This window comes from Salvia splendens, chromosome 13 (assembly GCF_004379255.2).
Source record: "Salvia splendens isolate huo1 chromosome 13, SspV2, whole genome shotgun sequence".
NCBI lineage: Eukaryota > Viridiplantae > Streptophyta > Magnoliopsida > Lamiales > Lamiaceae > Salvia > Salvia splendens.
Genome location: NC_056044.1, coordinates 30,886,980 through 30,905,634, shown reverse-complemented (window position 1 = coordinate 30,905,634; position 18,655 = coordinate 30,886,980). Strand labels below are relative to the sequence as shown.

The 18,655-nt window shown below is 34.0% G+C and overlaps 2 protein-coding genes across 2 annotated transcripts; one reads left to right on the top strand and one right to left on the bottom strand.

Moving 5' to 3' along the window:
* Positions 1–896: 896 nt before the first annotated feature.
* On the bottom strand, positions 897–3,283 carry LOC121760137 (cytochrome P450 71A9-like). The gene is made up of 2 exons (XM_042155752.1): positions 2,373–3,283; positions 897–1,613 (listed from the first exon to the last, which is right to left on the bottom strand). Exons 1-2 carry the CDS (start codon positions 3,228–3,230, stop codon positions 996–998), a joined length of 1,476 nt encoding a protein of 491 aa, XP_042011686.1. The 5' UTR covers positions 3,231–3,283; the 3' UTR covers positions 897–995.
* A 7,555-nt stretch (positions 3,284–10,838) lies between these two features.
* LOC121762232 (E3 ubiquitin-protein ligase RGLG2-like) lies at positions 10,839–14,999 on the top strand. Its single transcript, XM_042158049.1, has 12 exons — positions 10,839–10,993; positions 11,906–12,127; positions 12,564–12,648; positions 12,724–12,864; positions 12,952–13,065; positions 13,147–13,244; positions 13,491–13,570; positions 13,693–13,798; positions 13,903–14,030; positions 14,130–14,313; positions 14,547–14,603; positions 14,704–14,999. The coding sequence occupies exons 2-12, from the start codon at positions 11,918–11,920 to the stop codon at positions 14,782–14,784; spliced, it is 1,284 nt and encodes a 427-aa protein (XP_042013983.1). The 5' UTR covers positions 10,839–10,993; positions 11,906–11,917; the 3' UTR covers positions 14,785–14,999.
* The last annotated feature ends 3,656 nt before the right edge of the window (positions 15,000–18,655 follow it).

Here is an 18,655-nt window from a genome sequence, read left to right as displayed (position 1 = left end):
ATATCTTGACGATTAGATAGAGAGTGTATATTGCTCTTCATTCCATTTGAGTGTTTTGTTTGTAATCTCCATCCTCATCACTGTGAATAAAAAGGTCTCATATAGTTTCTCGTGGATGTAAGCTAAGGCCGAACCACGTAAAATCGCCGTGTTGATATTGTTCTTGTTTTCTTGTTCGTGTTCATTTCGATCGCCATCACAAAACTCACATATTTCAACATGGGATCGGAGATATTATACACCAAAATTTTAGATTCTTAGATATACAATCTATTATCTAAAAACATTCAAAGGATAGTTTGCTTTTAAAGGTACAGACATAATGGTCTCTTTAAAAGCAATATATCCCTTACACGCGTAACATAGAACTAAATAAAATAGGTTGATTTTTCATTTATTATTGGAATTTCGAATTCAAATGTGAACGAAACAATAACTTCATAAATTTAAAATTCAAACTTTATCTGAGGAACAAACAACAAAGTAACAATTACCTTAAATGTTCGCTTATACTGATCTACTATTAAATAGTTATGTTGATCACAAATCATATAATTACAGTAGACTCATTACTAACTATGGATGAATTAGAAACATATCTAACACTTAGTAATAATATCAATTCAATTCGTTTTCTCAATTCATATTTTTATTAAAAAATTAAAACAATAATTAAAAAAAGAATTTACCAAGAGTATAGCCTTAAGCTGATCATCCGTGAGCTGAGGTTCCATCTGCACTCGAAGCAACACATCAATGATATTCCCTTCATCATGTGTATTATGTTGAATCTTATTGAATTATATAATGTCATCCATGATCTTGTATATATTTTTATGTTATTAACAAAGATAAATCGATACCACTCTATAAATTAGGAGCTAAAACACATTGTGTAAGCTAGAACGATGTCTCAATTGCACATAATATATTATGAAAATTACTGTATCACAATAACATTGATATTATTTTTGAATGTATGTACCCCACGTACTCTAATTATTCACTGAGCAAGCTATTAAGCAAAGAGGAGTCTTCTTATGCATAACAATCCCAATAGATTCATCCATATCAATATCCTTCGCTGAGATTCCTTCTGGAAGCTTCCAATCGAATCGGAACAAAAGATTCGCCACGGCCAGCTCCACCACCGGAATCGAGAAGTTGATCCCAGGGCACCCCCTCCTCCCAGCACCAAACGGCAGCAGCTCGAAATGCTGCCCTCTAAAATCGACGTCGCTATCCTCGAACCTCTCCGGAGAGAATTCCCTAGGGTTTTTCCATATTAATGGATCCGTCGACATTGCTGCCACGTTGAAGAAAACCCTTGTTTTGGCGGGAATGTGGTACCTACCACCGTCGATGGCGCATGGCTCGATGGTTTCTCGCGGAATCATCAGTGGCGCTGGCGGGTGGAGCCGGAATGACTCCTTGATGACTTGCTTTAGGTATGTGAGTTTTGGGAGGTCTGATTCTTCCACCATGGATTTACCTTTCGCGATTTCTCGGACTTGTTGTTGAGCTTTTCGTACGACGGTTGGGTTCCTGATGAGTTCGGTCATCGTCCATATGATCGTTGCCGCCGAAGTGTCGGTTCCCGCAACAAATATATCCTTTGGTATTTATTGTGTGTAAATGAGTGGAATTGCAAGGAAAATATAAATATTGGTAAAATGCATGGATTATTTATAGTGGCAGATGGAGTAATAAAATGTGAGTGCGATGAAGTTAGTAGAATATGAAATCTATTGCTAAAAATAGGTGCGACAAGTATTGGAGGACGGATAGTTTTCAATTCTTAGACGGAGACATTTTAGACTTATCAACTATTTTGACCGAATTATCAAGACCACTCAGCCGTCGCGATTGAATCACCAGAATAATTCTCCCCACTAGTAATTTATATGTGGTGTGTATAGCAAACATATTTTATACGACACATTCTTAGCCATTTGTTCAAACATATCTCTCATGCATTATGTAAATTTAGGCATTAACGACGAGCATTTATATCCTTTCTTACTCCATATATTTTCATAATTTATATTTTTATTAATGAATAATAGTCATTCCAATTGTAAAGTTTGGTCAAATTCTGATTTAAGTCATGATTTTTTAAATTAGAAAAGTAATTATTAAGTTTCAATTATTCTCAATTGTCCCATCCATGCACAAATTGCATCGTTTTAAACATAATTAAAAGACGGCATTTTGTATATGAATGAGACGATTGAGAAAAACTAAAACTTCGTAATTCATTATTCCAATTTTTAAGTTCATGACACAATCTTAAATTTTACAAAACTTTATAATTAAATGACTATTATCCATTTTATTAAAATAATTAATAATAATGATTAAAAATAATTTACCAAGAGCACAGCCTTGAGCTGATCATCAGTGAGCTCCGATTCCTTCTGCACTCGAAGCAACACATCAATGATATCCACTTCGCCGGAATCCTCCACCATCCGATCACGATGCTCTCCGATAACCCTCTCAAAAAACCCCTCCAAATCTCGACGATTCTCCGCAATCCTTTTATCCACACCATTGACCCGATTAACCCAACCCAAACCCGGAAAATAATCCGCCAAATTAAACCCTGCCGCAAGCCTCTGCGTCTCACCAAAAATCTCCTTGAAACTCTTCCCGCCGCCGCCTCCCGCCGCCCCAAACGCGGCGCGGGTGACGACGCTGTTCGACATATCAAACACCGCCGCGCTCAAGTCGACCGGGTCCGGAGCAGCACCCGAGATGAAGTCGATCATCCGGGCCACTTCCTCGGCCCGGATGTGGCGGAACGAATCGACCCGCTTCGCCGTCATCAGCTCGAGGACTACGATTCTGCGGGCCTCCCTCCAGTAGGCTCCGTACGGTGCGGTCGAGACGCAGGAGAGGTTGTAGCATATTTTGTCGAATGCGTAGAGAGCGGGCCGGCCCGAGAAGGCGAGGTCGTGGTGCTTGAAGATATCACGGGCTTTGTCGGCTGATGAGACGACTAATACCGGGCTGAATCCGAGGTGTAAGTACATGAGATCGCCGTGGGTTTGGGAGAGTTTTTGGAGGGAGCGGTGGGGGAGTTTGCCGAGCTGGTGGAGGTTGCCGAAGATCGGGAGCTTTCGCGGCCCGGGAGGGAGTTTCCCGGGCTTTCTTATTCGTGTGTTTCTTACTAGGAAGAAGAGTGTGATGAATGTGAGAAATGGAATGATGAGAATCTGCATAATCATTTTATTGTTTTGCTATATTTTGGTGTGGTTTGGTTAGGGTTTGTGGAGGTGGAAGTTAGAATGGAAAATTCTTGAATAAATAGAGGCAACGGTTTAACAGTCAACATTACTAGTAATCCCTCTTCCCTTAAATTTTGTCAAATGTTGACTGGACACGAATTTTAAGAAATAAAATTAAAAGTGAGTTGAAAAAGTTAGACAAATTCGGGTCCTACTTTTAAATATTACTCCTAATTTTATAGTAATACTAAAATGTAAGTGAGAATGACTTATTAAGATTCGACATAAGCTCAATTTCTTTCCAAACTATAAATGCATAACCTAGAATTCAAAAAATTATTCAATGTGATCATTATCTATTTCATCATTCCACCATTGTTACACTTAATGAGCCTTAGGGAGATCGAGTGAAGCAGAACAAATTGCAGATAGAGCGAGATCAATCGATCCACTTTCGGTTTCATTGTTTAGTATTGTTAACACGGATTTAATTATTATTGTGATTTGATTCTCTATGCATAAACAAAGATGGGCCAACAGTTAACTAGCAATTGCTAAGTACGGCCCACTGGGCCCTCCATAACATGACAGTGTTGCAGTTTTAGTGTATGTTCTTGGTACGACTATTTAATTACTGTACTAAATAAAAAGTTGTTTACAGTTTTAGTGTATGTTCTATAGACTCCCCGCCTTTGCAGCCTAAAAAAGTTGACAAAATTTTAATTATAATTGTTCAATCCAGAAAATTGCATGACTGTTTAGTTTTATATCCATTTCACAGTTGGTGTGAGTATTGAGAAAAACAAGAAAAGTGGGTACAAATTATTAATGGAGCATAAGTCATTATATTTTAGTAAATAGTAAATGCTAAAATTGTTCTTGAACATATGCTCATTTTACGATTTTGGTTATAGACTTTATCTTTTGAATTTTTGCATCCCGAACATTTCAACTCGGATCACAATTGGTCCTCCGTTAACAATTCCATTAATATTTAACAGTCAGCGATTTTAATCACAGTTTTGACCAACTTAAGCAATTTTTAATTATTTAACAATCAAAATTATTTTTTAAATAAAACCATAAATTATTTATGATAAATACATGAAATGAATCTAAGATTCATTCACAGTTCACTAGCGTTTCAAAACCGTGCGGCTCATCTTCTTCCTCGCTGGAAGAAACAAAGAACCATAGTCGCTCAACTTCGTAATGCTGGAGAGGTCGTCCTGCAGCAGAGGTTCCGCAGCCTGGTCCGGCGAGAGTGGTGGCCGATGTGACCTTCGATTCCGGTACGAGTCTGGCAATTGCAAGAAATTTGCTTCACTCCGAATCGTCAAAAGCCTTGGATTCGTCGTCCGATCGATTGCCGGTCGGAGAAGGAGACTGTCGAAGTGAAGGGAAGGGTGAGAGAGAGACGTTTCGAATGCCTTCTCAAATTGGCTAATTGTTCAACTCAGCCGTGTAGTGTATTTCATTTTGTTTTTTTTATATTATTAGTTTTATATTTTAATGAAAAATTATTAAGGAAATAATTAGGGTGTAATTAATCATAATTAACTTCTTTAATTGGTCAAAATCGGGTTAAACTCGTTGACTGTTAAAAAATAACGGAATTGTTAACGGATGATCAATTGTGATCCGAGTTGAAATGCTCGGGATACAAAAGATAAAGTCTATGACTAAAATCGTAAAATGAGCATACGTTCAGGACCAGTTTTGACATTTACTATTTAGTAAAAGATAAATAAGGTATGTCTAATGCCAGACAAATCGAAAAGAAGATAATGAGGCATGCATTTATGAATTGTGGACGGAAAAAATATACTCTCTATATCCTATAATAAGAGTCACACTTTGGCATTTTGGTCCGTCCTATAATAAGAATTACACTTCATTTTTTTTCATAAATGATAAGTAGGTCTCACGTTTCACTAACTCAATTCACTCACATTTTATTATAAAATCAATATAAAAGAGTGGTTTCATATTCCACTAACTTTTTCAACTTGTTATTCTTTACATTTCTTAAAATCCGTGCCCACGATAAGAGCAACTCCCGGAGGGAGTACTTTTTTTAAAAGAAGTAGACGGAATCTATTTTGAATATATAATATTCCTGCGAAGTGTCTTTTGCAATAGATAATCCAAAGTATCTTCCCTTTTTACCATACAAAAGTTAGTGCACCAATAATACTTTTGTTTATTTAATTTTCGATCCATATAAAAGTGTTCAAGCTTATTGGACCATTTTGTATTATTGTGTGGAGAATCTTTTGAACAATATACTTTTAAAAGCACTTTTAATTCACTCCAGTCAGATTATTTTATTGTATATCTGATCTTTATTAAAACTGTCATAAAATAATTATTTACTAGTATTTGATTTGATTGCAAAAAAACTCAAATCCAAAAAGATATCTTCATCTCAAAGCGTCTAACCAAAAAGCTAATCATGATTGTAATTTTCTTATCCTAAAGTCAAATGTTATGAGTAATATTCAACAAACAATTATTTTACGTAATCATGGAGTTTACGGCTATCGTCTGATGTATTTTGTTTGAGAAAAAAAAACCAAATAGTTCTAATATGATAATGTTTTGAAACACAACAAATTTCTATTAGTAGAAAAAATAACACTAACTTGTTTGAGCATATAATGCAATAGTTAACTTTATAATTATTAGCAACCAAAAATCACATTACATTAGGTCACATATATGAAATATTATTTCTTTAATTAACATATGACACATATTTTATTATTAGGGGATATTTTATTATTATGGGAGTGATCAATTGCTAACTCATCATTTAATTGCTAACTACAACTAATTTAAGACAATATGATTTTAGAAAATTTGTGGTCTACAATTTGCCACATATAATTTTTCATTTTTATTAATTAAATAAAAAAAGATAAAAAAAACTACCAAATTAGGGTTTTGGATGAAAATGTCAATATAGTGTTTCGAAAATATCAACACAATGATTTGAGAATGTCAACACAATGCATTGAGAATATTAACACATTGCATATATTGACATTCTACATGTATTATATTGACATATTTTATATATCATGTTGACATTCGTTGCTGTACAAAAAAATTGAAAATTTTTGAATTTTTTTTCAAATTTTGACATCGGAACATATGCAAGTGAGATCTCGTTAGAATATCTTTAATTTATATATGTTGTGCGAAAAAATAATTTAAATCGAGAAAGTTATATGCGTTTTAAAGTTATGTGATATTTTTCAAAAGTTAGTTACAACTAATTTGTTGTAAATGGACCTTAATATCATTATTGACGTTTTTTGTTGATCTTATTGATATTCCGGGGATAATAATTTAGGCCCTTAATTTGAATATCTAATGCTTATTATTTAGTTGTAGTTAGTAATTAAGTATTGAGTTAGCAATATAACACTCTCATATTTTATTACTTTTTTCACTCGCTTTCTTTTACATTCTTTAAAAACATGTACTCCCTCCGTCTCACAATAGTATTTACTATTTCCTTTTTAGTGCGTCTCACAAGAATATGCATATTTTAATTTTGGCAACTTTTTTATTTCTTAAGAGGTGAGACAATCATTCTTCATTAGTAATACTTTAATTATTTTTTCTTTTGACATCTCTTTTATTTTATCAATTATTTATTAAAATCTATATCTAACCCAAAATGTATACTCTTATGGGACAAAGAAAGTAGAAGTTAAATTAGATCATTTATTCATGAAGTACATATAAGGTACACTATTATTTAAGTGGCGAGTTATATAGAAAGACCATTTAGGATTTATGAGCATAGGTTAGCATTTGGAGCTTGAAAGAGTATCATTATCATATTCAATTAAAACTCTGTTTAGATAAACAAGAGGATCATGGGGATGTAACATAGGAGAGATTAATAGGATCATCAATTTTATTATCGTCCAAATGTGAGAAACAAAAGGAGCTTATCCTGATCCATATAGTTATTGATAGAAATATCAATTCACTTAAATATTATTGGATTAAAAACATGGAGTAGAAAATGAAAGCGATAAATTGAAAATGACTTACTTATGAAATCGTCTTCATTGAGTTGGGTTATAATCAAATACTACATTTATTTCTTTGTCGTGACGACTTCTATAAGCTTTTGTCCAATGTATACAAAATTAGGTCAACGAATTACATTCACTTCTACTAAACATTGTACAAAACAAAATTAATTAATAAATTAAACCTAGCTAGCTAGCTAGTCGATCATGTTATTTTCATTTAATTTAATAATGTAAAATTTCAAGCTTATTTTCTCATCAACCCAATTTAGTTTATGAACAAGCATGTACTCACATTAAGCTGTCTTATTTCTATTTCATTTTCGCCCCTATTGTTATGCATATCCAAAATATGTTTTTATGAGGTGACCTTTATTTGGTTCAAACAATTCACAATCACTTTGGCTCCGTTTCTTTATCAGGATTCTAACCACGAAAGTAATTTGATTCCTAGAATTTTAAAATCCAGCGTTTGTCAATAATAAGAAAACAAGTAAAGTAATCTTATTCCTAAAATCAAGGAAAGTTAGAGGAAAAATGGGGTTTCTAATTCCTCATCCTAAAGTTGTTATTCATTTTCCCTAATTTGAGGATTTTAAAAATAAGGCCCCAAAAATACGATAAAAATATGATCTCTCTTATTTTTGCCGATTTCTCTTCTACCACCGTATCTCACCTCTGTCGATTTCTCAGCTCTACCGAGTTATCTTTTCCTTCTAAATCTTTTAATTTCATGGTTATTTCCATTATCAAAGTAAGTTCTCCATAGATTTTTTTTCAATTCATAAATATTGTGTATGTGATCTATTATTAGTTGTCTGCATATAAATTGTCATGTGTAAATGTATAGTTTGTGTAATTGACTGTATTTGATACTATCAAAAACTCAAAAAGCGCACACACCCACATCTTTGTGCGTGTATTGTCACCAAGGAAATATTTTTGTAATAACATGTAATTGGTTGGTTCATTTTTTATTTAATTGTTTTTTTTTTGGTTGATTGAATGTCTGCTTCTTGACGTGGCTACTCATATTGATGAATTAATTCTTCCTTTGGTTTTCTCTTCCTTTTCCCTTTCTTTTTCTGTAATTATTTATTGTGCAAATTGCGAAACCAATTTTGTATATTTGCTTTGGATGTCAAGTATGGGCTAGGCATATTTCATATTTTCATTCTTGCATCTTTTTTTCTGGGTTAAATTTTCCTCGTTCAAGCTATGGTATCAAACTATCCGTATGCTTCTTCAAATTTATAGAGTTGATGTGCACATGTTCATACTAAGGCCTACTAGTAATCTAACTATTGATGAGTAAGTTGTTATTTTCTTTTACGCTGGCACATTATCAAAAGAATCTTATAATAAAAACTAATTTCATGATAATAATGTCGATAATATATATCTATAGCATATATTTATAATAAATTAACTATTATATTTTTTAATTTAATTTTAAACTAAAATCTAAAATTCAAAATATTATCATGTTTTCAAACACAGGAAAATAAAATTATCAGAAATCATATTCCCATTATTCATATTCCCAAGAATCATTTTCACTATCAATTTTAGAGCATCCACAATCGTGCTCTTGCCAACGAGCACGGTTGTGGGCCCGACCCTACTTTTTCTGCCTGCTCTTAGGCAAGAGCACAACACCCACAGCCGTGCTCTTCTGCAAGGACGAGCACAAGGGCCCCACCATTCTATTATTCAATTTGAATAAAAACATTTCCACAAAATTAAAATGCATTAAAAATTTCTGGAATAATATTACAAATTACAAACAAAATAAAATTTACATAATTAAAATCCTAAAAAATAAAAATTACATAATTAAAATCCTAAAATTTAAAAAGTACATAATTAAAATCCTAAAAATTAAAAATTACATAATTAAATTCACAAGTGACCGAATTTCGTCCAAATGGATGATGGATGTGTGTATTTATAGATGGTTCTGGGATTAAATTTTTAAAAAAAAATTCAAAAAAATTTCAAAAAAACGGTAATAAAACGGCTATATTTTTGGGAATCCGAATATATATATATTTTTAATTTTTGGATGAAAAACGGTAATAAAACGACTATATTTTTGGCCAATAGAAACACGCCACGTCGCCCTACTCGCTGACACGGACGTGCTCTTAGCTAAGAGCACGTCCGTGCCAGCGGCAAGAGCGCAGCGACAGACAAGCGCGTCCTTGCCAGCGACAAGGACGGACGGAGAGCTTGTGCTCACCGTTGCAGATGCTCTTAGAGCATCCGCAGCGGTGGCGAAAGACGCCACCGCCGTCCGCGCCGTTGGCAAGGCGCAGGACCGCCGCCGCTGCAGCCGCGCCGCTGGCACGGCGCTGCTCGATGTATCGAGCACGTCCGTGCCAGCGGACGCACACGTGGCGCGCTCCCATTCGTCAACGGCATAGCCGTTGTGTTTAAATTTTTTTTATTTTTTTTTAAAAATCGGTATTTAATTATAAATAATGCTAAAAAATAAAAAAAAATATTTTCCAAATCCCAAAAATATGGCCGTTTTTTTCCCGTTTTTTCTGAATTTTTTTTATTTTTGTTTATTTTTTTTCCCCCAAAATCATCTATAAATACACACATTCATCATCCATTTATCACATCAAATCATCTCTCATTCATCTCTCATTCATAATTCTCATACAAACTATCAACACATTCATCACCCACTCAAAATCTCAAATGGATTTCACCCATATTATGGCGGAAGCGGAACGCGAAGAACAAGAATACTACGAACAACATCGTGCCGCTTACGAAGCATATGTCGCGGCGAATACCCCTGCTCCTCCTCCTCAACGAACCAGATCAAATCGACGGTACATCCATCGTGACCGGGAGGGAGCCCACGAAAGGCTCGTTGCCGACTACTTTGCCGACCAGCCGCGGTTTCCGGCAGATTACTTCAGGTGCCGTTTTCGCATGTCAAAGCGCTTGTTCATGCGAATTGTCAACACATTGTCCGCACGTGTTGAATACTTTCAAACAGGTGTAGATGCAGCCGGCCGGCAAAGTATCACGGCGTTGCAGAAGTGTACGTGTGCCATCCGACAACTCGCTACTGGGCAAACGGCCGACATGTTCGATTTTTAATTATGTAATTTTTAATTTTTAGGATTTTAATTATGTAATTTTTAATTTTTAGGATTTTAATTATGCAATGTTTAATTTTATTTGTCATTTGTAATATTTATTGTGGGTTTTAAATGAATTTTAATATTATGGAAATGTTTTTGTGTAATTGAATTTTATATTAATTGTGCTCGTCCTTGCGGAAGAGCACAGTTGTGGGTGTTGTGCTCTTGCCAGAGAGCAGGCATGAATAGTACCGCCCGGGCCCACAACCGTGCCGCTGGCAAGAGCATGGTTGTGGATGCTCTTACTTTCCTGGCAAATAAACGGGCCTTTATTTATTTTAATGGAGGATAAGATATGCTATCACATCTTACCATATCATATTAATTAAAGTTAGATATAATTGCAAGGAATTAATCAAGTTAATAAGAACTAAATCTGCACCGTAAATGATTTTATTCAATCAAGCAACACGTCGATTAAATATCACATGTGACTTTATCGACAAAAAAACTTTCACAATTGTAGTTTAATTCTCTTCTCTCTCTCACTCTCTTCACCGTCACTCAAATGCTCAGAGGTAGAGAGTGTTAAAACTGCAGTAACGAGGTGAGGAAGGATTCTACAACAATGGAACTGATATAAAAGTTCATAGCTTTTAAATTTTTCATGCTATATATCTGGCAAATTGTTATTTCAATTTTCCCCTTTTCATGTTAGGTTATCTACACATTTTTTTTACTAATAATTTTCCTTGGTTATTTTAATGTGAAAATGTTCGAAGTTTGATGGGTTTAGATGCAGAGAATGAGCTGATTCTTGAACTGTTTTTATATGCCCACAATTGTTTTGGTTATGCTTTTATATGTTTACTAAAAAAGCTCCAATAAAACTCAATCTTGGAGTAAGAATTTTATTAGATTTTCAAGGTATTGGTTTCTCTTATCATCCGTCCTTTAATGGGAGGATTGATTCCTTCTGATTTCGCTATAATTCATGTGTGCCCTAATTATTTTGTTTTGTTCAGGTAAATTGGACTTTGTAAAGATTTGGTTTTGAATATCAATGATTTTTTTTTACCTTTATATACAATTTAGCAATGAAGTTTTTTTTTTGTAGTTATAACTTGGTATTGGTTCAAGGTGTCTTATTTGTATAGGTTCCCTCTTTCTATTTCTCATTTGTTTTTAGTTGATTGCTTAAATCATCTCACAAATGTGAAACTGCCCCCATATGTATCTTTCACATGTAAATGTATCCATTTGATAGACAAATTCTTGATGTAAAGATGAGCCGAATAAAAAGCTCGATAGGTATAGAGGTTCGAATCAAGTGTAGTTGCATCGTATTCTAGAGGTAAAATGAAGCTCACAAAGAAACACTCTTCAAGCATCTAAAACTTTCTACGTAATGCCAATTGTTAGTTTGATCAGAATGCTATGATAACATGCTTGTGTTGGTGGACGAATTCATTTTTCTGTTTAAAGTACATTCTTGTTCAATGAAAGAATGTCTTTTTAGGTTCAAGAGCTAATGGGCAACAGGAGTTCGAAAAGGTCAATATCAGGCCGGTACACATCTTATGCATCCAGTTCAAATTCATGGAGCCATAATGCCTATCCTCAGTCTAGTCACAACCATGCTCCTCCAACTCCGAGCTATGGCGATCCACCCCCAGAATCCAAGAGAAGGCTGGAGAGGAAGTACTCGAGAATAGATGACAATTACAATAACATAGATCAGGTACGACTATTCTTGCATAGATCTGAATATTGAACTTAGAAAGTTGAAATTACCTGAAGTAAGACTTCTTACACATTTAGTTATATTAAATGACTTACGAAGAACCCTGATTTTTACTTACTGTCTCGATATGTCTAATGCATTTTGTAATCTGGCAATATTGTCCTGCTGCATGTTATACCAAAATATTAGGAGTTTATGCACATAAAAGCTTCTGTGATCTAGTTGTCTAATGTTGTCGTACAGCCTCAGTGTGGCACTGCAGCAGCTTGGCCATCACAAACACATTTGATAGATTTATGTTTTTTGTTTGGAACAATGGTGGACTCTGTCTGTTTTCGAAACAATTTTTTCCCATTGGTTTATTTACTTTCTGAATGGTTCCTAGTAGCAATTTATTGAATGACTCTGCTCAATGAGTTCTTGGTTGCTGTAGGTCACGGATGCCCTTGCACGTGCTGGTCTGGAATCCTCAAATTTAATAGTTGGTATTGATTTCACAAAGAGCAATGAGTGGACTGGTATAGACACTCTCCCTGGCAACAAATGCTTTGGAAGTAAAGTAGTTGGTTTATTGCAATTTCCTTTGGTCTCAGGTGCCAGGTCATTTCATAGGAGAAGTTTGCACCACATTGGCGATGAGCAGAATCCCTATGAACAAGCCATATCAATCATCGGAAGAACACTATCCAAATTCGATGAAGACAATTTGATTCCTTGCTTCGGATTTGGAGATGGTATACTCTCGAGTGTCTTATTGGTTCTGACACTCCACAGCATGAAAAAGTTGGTCTTGATCTTATTATTGTTGTAATATTTGACAGCTTCGACACATGACCAAGAAGTCTTCAGCTTTTTCCCGGACGAGAGATTTTGTGAGGGTTTTGAGGAAGTAATGTCACGTTATAGAGAACTAGTTCCCCAATTGCGACTTGCAGGTTCATGTCCGAGCCTTGTGATTTAAACCTTTTATAATTGTTTTTTTTTCTGGTAATAATATCTCCGTTTCTTCTCTACAGGACCAACATCATTTGCTCCTGTCATTGAAATGGCTATCACTATTGTAGAACAGAGCGGTGGCCAGTACCACGTTTTAGTGATTATAGCTGATGGGCAGGTTAGATTAATGTCCCTTTTTGATGCCCTGATCTAAATGTCAATGAAAAATTGTATAATGGTATATAAATTAATAGTTTCCCTGAAAAGTTTCAGTCTGTGATTGTAAAGAGTTTGTTTTTGGTCAGTCTTGTTTATAAATGTTATCAAAATCAAGTAGTATAGCTTTCACCACTAGCAACAACTCACGCATCCATAGATTTCTGAATCTTCTTTGTAATTTTATTTTCCTATTTCATGATGGCAGGTCACGAGAAGTGTTGACACTGATCGTGGCCAGTTAAGTCCCCAAGAGAAGAAAACGGTTGATGCAATTGTCAAAGCGAGGTACTTTACTCGTAGTCATCATATAGTGTTTTTGAAGGATGTACAAGCAGTTATCTAAATTTGATCAAGATTTGAACTCTAAATTCCTCGGTTTTTATCTTGCTCTACTGTTTCTTTTACAGTGAGTACCCCTTATCAATAATATTGGTGGGAGTTGGAGATGGGCCTTGGGATATGATGAAGGAATTTGACGACAATATTCCTGCTCGTGCCTTCGACAATTTTCAGGTATATTAATCTCATCCAACTCTTTCTTGATGACAAATTTTCAGAGGAAAAAACATAATGTTACCGATGTGAAGTCTAATTCTACTTTTATCCCGCACGTGTAGTTCGTAAACTTCACAGATATTATGTCGAAAAACATGGACCCTTCCCGTAAAGAGGCCGAGTTTGCACTTTCAGCTTTGATGGAAATACCTTCTCAATACAAAGCAACACTCGAGCTTAATATTCTTGGGTTAATCCTCATCCATAAGTGTTTTGTTTAGTTCCTTATTTTTGATTTCTTTGTGGGATTTTTGTTGCAATCTCATACCATAATTGAAACGTGAACCAGTGCTTCAAGAGGGAAAGGTATAGATCGGGTTCCTCTCCCTCCTCCTCTGTACGGTGCAGCTTCTTTCTCCACGCCAAAACCTGCCCGCTCCAACAGTTTCCAGCCGAGCGCACCTTCTTCTAGCGAGCGGGAGCCAGTTTTAAGAACAAGCCAATCTGGAAGCCATTCTTCTTCTGAGAACCATGTAAGAAATCCATATTTTCACTTGATTCTCGTTTTGCACGTGAACTAACAATTATGCCTCTAAATACACGAACTTTCAATTATTTTCTCTTTTCACATGTTTGTCAGATTTTGGTTATTAATGTTATTACGGTTATATCTAAAGTGACGTAGACATCCAAATACGTTGTCTAGTATATCGACCGTTGAATAAAGTGATTTGCATAAGATATAAACTTCCATTCATCTTTACAGCTCTGTCCAATCTGCATCACTGAACCGAAGGATATGGCATTTGGCTGCGGACACCAGGTACGACGATGCTCTTTCTTTGACACTTTATGTCGAACGAAATACTGCACATATAATCATCCTCAATTCATTCTCTCCCCCTCTGTCGCGTGTTGAACAGACCTGCTGCGAATGCGGGCAAGACCTCTCATCGTGCCCAATTTGTCGGATGACGATTCACACGAGGATAAAGCTCTACTAGACGATCACTCATTTAGCCTCTCAATGCAGAAATATGCAATGGATGGTCACTGTGAAACCTGCTTATTACTGACTAGATGAATTTCTTCAGCATTATTTTTGTACATATGCTTCTTTTAATATTCTATTGTTATTTTTTTACGAATAAGAATTATGTGTTGTTTTAGTTGAAGAATCTATTATGATATTCTGGAATATAGTAGTAGTAATTATTAATTCCTTTTGCAATTCTATTGATTTTAATAGTTTATTACGAGTTTAAAGTTTTTTATCCAATATAAAATTGAAAATCTGTGACGCTATCTTAGGGAAATATAGATTTAAATATATCCGTTGTAATGGGCTAAAATGGAATATAAAAAGACTGTTGATTGTGGACAAGATTAATAATTTAATATTGGCTTTAGATTATTTAAGATTGAATTGACCTTCGATTATCCAAGATTATTTTTGTTATAACAAAATTGTGAAGATTAATTGTCTCGAAATTAATTATTAAATTGAACTCGATTGGTATCCAATCGAGGACATTCAAAAGACTCGATCAAATTTAATCCATTGAAGTTTGAAACGAACACCTCCTATATATACACAGGTGATTGGTGCCCATATACTTCAATAATGCACTTAATAAAAAGAATATGTACGGTCGTAATTTTCTTTTAAAAAGTAATAATTCAAATAAAATAAAAATAATTTTTAATTAGAAAATTTTCAATTTAAAAATGATTTTTATTTATTAATATTAGTATTTGTGGCTTTAATAGAAATAATATTCTCTTCTTTCACTTAAATTGTGCAACAATTACTTTACAAGGCGTCCAAAAAAGTGTGCAAGTTTCATTTTTACCACTTCCTAGTATTTACAATATTCGCCCTTAATGAGACACTTTCTCAGTTTTCTGCCGGTCTAATATGTTATTAAAACTCGTGTTATTCATTCAACCCGGCTTGACCGGAGAAACAAAGATGAAGTTAGGGTTTAAGTCAAACTCCCAATCTAAACACACGCGATTCAACTAAAACCACAACCACAAATCATATGGTATATCACGTATATATAGTAAATAACCATCACGATTGGTTAAATTACACCTTTCAACATGAACATTAAAAAATACAGTAACAATAATTGCATTAATAATGAAATTAACGCAACTTAACAGGATGTGAGAACCACCAAAGCACCAAGCCACAGAAGATCAAAACCAGTGGGATCAAATGAACCGCTTTCTCTCCCGGCGCCGGCTTCTTCTTCGACTCGCCTTCGTAAACCAGAGACTCATCGTCGTAGCCAGCTAAAAGATTTTGGTTCGAATCGAAGCCCTTCGACCGATACATGTCTTCTTCTTCGAAGCTGTTATTCGACATGCAAGAAAATGCATATAATTAGATATAATCAAGAATTAATTGAGATTTTTAATTTGATCATGAGAAAAATACTTTGGAGAGATGTGAAAGCCATTAATAGGGTGGCAAAAGTGAGTACCTTTGCTTCTTGTTGCTGTGAAATGTGAAGAGGAAGAAAAGTGGTTTTGGATTTTAGGGGATTTTTTATGGGATTTTGAGGTTTGAGGGAGTCAACTTGTGAAGCAAATAAAGGGATATTTCATGTGATGAGGAAAAGCTTTTTTTTTTAAAGTGTTGAAGTGTGTGTGTGTATATATACTTGGGATTTTGTATATATGGTATAGATATATGGATTTGGATAGTGGGGATTGTCTTCATAATTCATAAATGAGATTTATATGTTTTCTATTTTGGTGTGATCCGTGTTTGGTTTGAGTTTATAGATTAATAAGTGTTTCAAACAGGTCATATACTAGAGTATTTTACTTCCAAACTTGGATCTTGAGATAAATATTCTCGTAAAATTTTGGTTTGATATCTAAAATATAAGAAGCTTTTCAATTCGAGATGAATAAAGATAAATACTACGTGTCATCGATATTAGTAGAATTATGATTACGATTAGATGAATAATGTACTCCTCCGTTCCACAGTAATAGAGACATTTCATTTTCTGCACTCGTTTTGAAAAAATGATACTATTAAATAGTTAAAGTGGAGAGAGTAAATAAGAGAGAAAATAATGTAGAGAAGAGTTTTATCTACAATATTCTCTCTCTTACTTTACTTTTTCTCCACTTTAACTATTTATAATTATTTTTTCAAAATGAGTGCGTAAAATTAAATGCCTATAATACTATGGAACGGAGGGAGTATAAAATTGGAAACTTGTGTGTGTACACAAAACGTTTTTTTATTATATTGTTTTATAATAATATTTCTATTTCGTAACACGTTAGCAATCAAATGCTTAATCCGAATTCGATAGGTTACCATACTATAGTAATTTCCTTTTTCTTGGTTTGTTTTTTGGGAGGTGTTTATATTAATATATGTTTCCTAAAAGCTCATGATTGTTTTCAGAAAATTTTAGATTCCATCAATTTTCTTACCTTTTCAGCATATCTTCGCAGTAATATATAATGAAGATCAATAAATAGCATAAGTTAAAACAAAGAAAAAATAATACTCCCTCGTCTCACTTTAGGAGTCTCATTCGAGTTCGACATAGATTTTAAGAAATGTAAAGAAAATTTGATGAAAAAAATAGTGGAATGTAGGTCCTACTTTTATATATGAATTTTACAATAATAAAATATGAGTGGTCGTTGGAACGTGGGGCCTACTACCATTTATAAAATATTCCAACAGAGAGTCTGGGACTTCTAAAATGGAGCACCCAAAAATGGTTAACCGGGACTCGAGATGGAGGGAGTAACTATGAGATTAAATCTCTATGATTATTTCAAGGGTGCCTTAAAACGATAGATTACCAATATCTTATTTAATTTATATATGTGCACTTATTGAAAACTAATAACATTCATTACTTTGAAAATTATTTACACAATATTGTTATACTAATGATATCATTGTCTCATTTATTCATTAATTAATTCGAAACTAATACCATCCCTTAATTTGAACAATTAAACTAGTACCAACCAATTAAAAATTGAATTTATGAAGAATCTAAATGCAATTTCTAGTATGTGAACTTCAGTTATGTTTCCTCAAAATCGCAAGTTCTATAGGTGCAAACTTTATATATCTATAATGATATCATACAATTTCAAGTAAAGAAAAATTACCATATCATACAATTTATTGTCTTCATTTATTAGTTTGATTTTTTTTATTGAATATGGATTAAGCCCAATCATTTACTATTGTAACCAAGTTAATTAACAGCATAACACCCTATTGTTTTTGCCGCAACAGCCCAAAATTCCTAATATAACAAGTCCAATTTGTTTTGACGTTACAAATTCTAGAAAATTGAATTTTAGAGTACTCTATTAGCGTTCTCCGTAATCTTTTGGGCCACAGGCCCACAGCCCACAAGAGCCATAACTAATCCAATTAACACATAATACCGATTAATATTTCCTAAATTCCTGAAAAGTATGAGTTAGTTTTCATATTACTCCGTGTCTCTCAAAAATATGAATTTTATAATTTTAAAATAATTGAAAAGTATGAATTTTAGAATTTTAGAATTTTATATTACTCATACACATCATTTTATTTACAACTTATACCTTTACACTTCACTGCTAATGATGTGGAGCCTATCGTCCGCTAAAACTAATTACACTTCTCTTTATTTCTCTCTTATTTTATCAATTATTCATTAAATCTCATTCCGAACTTAATGTTTATAAATTTCAGGTTAGAGGGAGTAGTATCTCAAACACTAAATTTTCTTTGTATTTACTGTGCACAGGTCAAGTGAAGCACGCACGTGAAAAAAAATCAAAATTAGATTTATTCTTTTATTTATTTTTTGAATTTATTCAGAA

Coding starts and splice junctions, on each gene's coding strand:
- LOC121760137 (XM_042155752.1), bottom strand. CDS start 3,230: ATGATTATGCAGATTCTCATCATTCCATTTCTCACATTCATCACACTC. Junction 1,614..2,372: donor AGCTCAAGGCTGTGCTCTTG/GTAAATTATTTT, acceptor TAAATACCAAAG/GATATATTTGTTGCGGGAAC.
- LOC121762232 (XM_042158049.1), top strand. CDS start 11,918: ATGGGCAACAGGAGTTCGAAAAGGTCAATATCAGGCCGGTACACATCT. Junction 12,865..12,951: donor TTGCTTCGGATTTGGAGATG/GTATACTCTCGA, acceptor AATATTTGACAG/CTTCGACACATGACCAAGAA. Junction 14,314..14,546: donor ATTCTTCTTCTGAGAACCAT/GTAAGAAATCCA, acceptor TCATCTTTACAG/CTCTGTCCAATCTGCATCAC.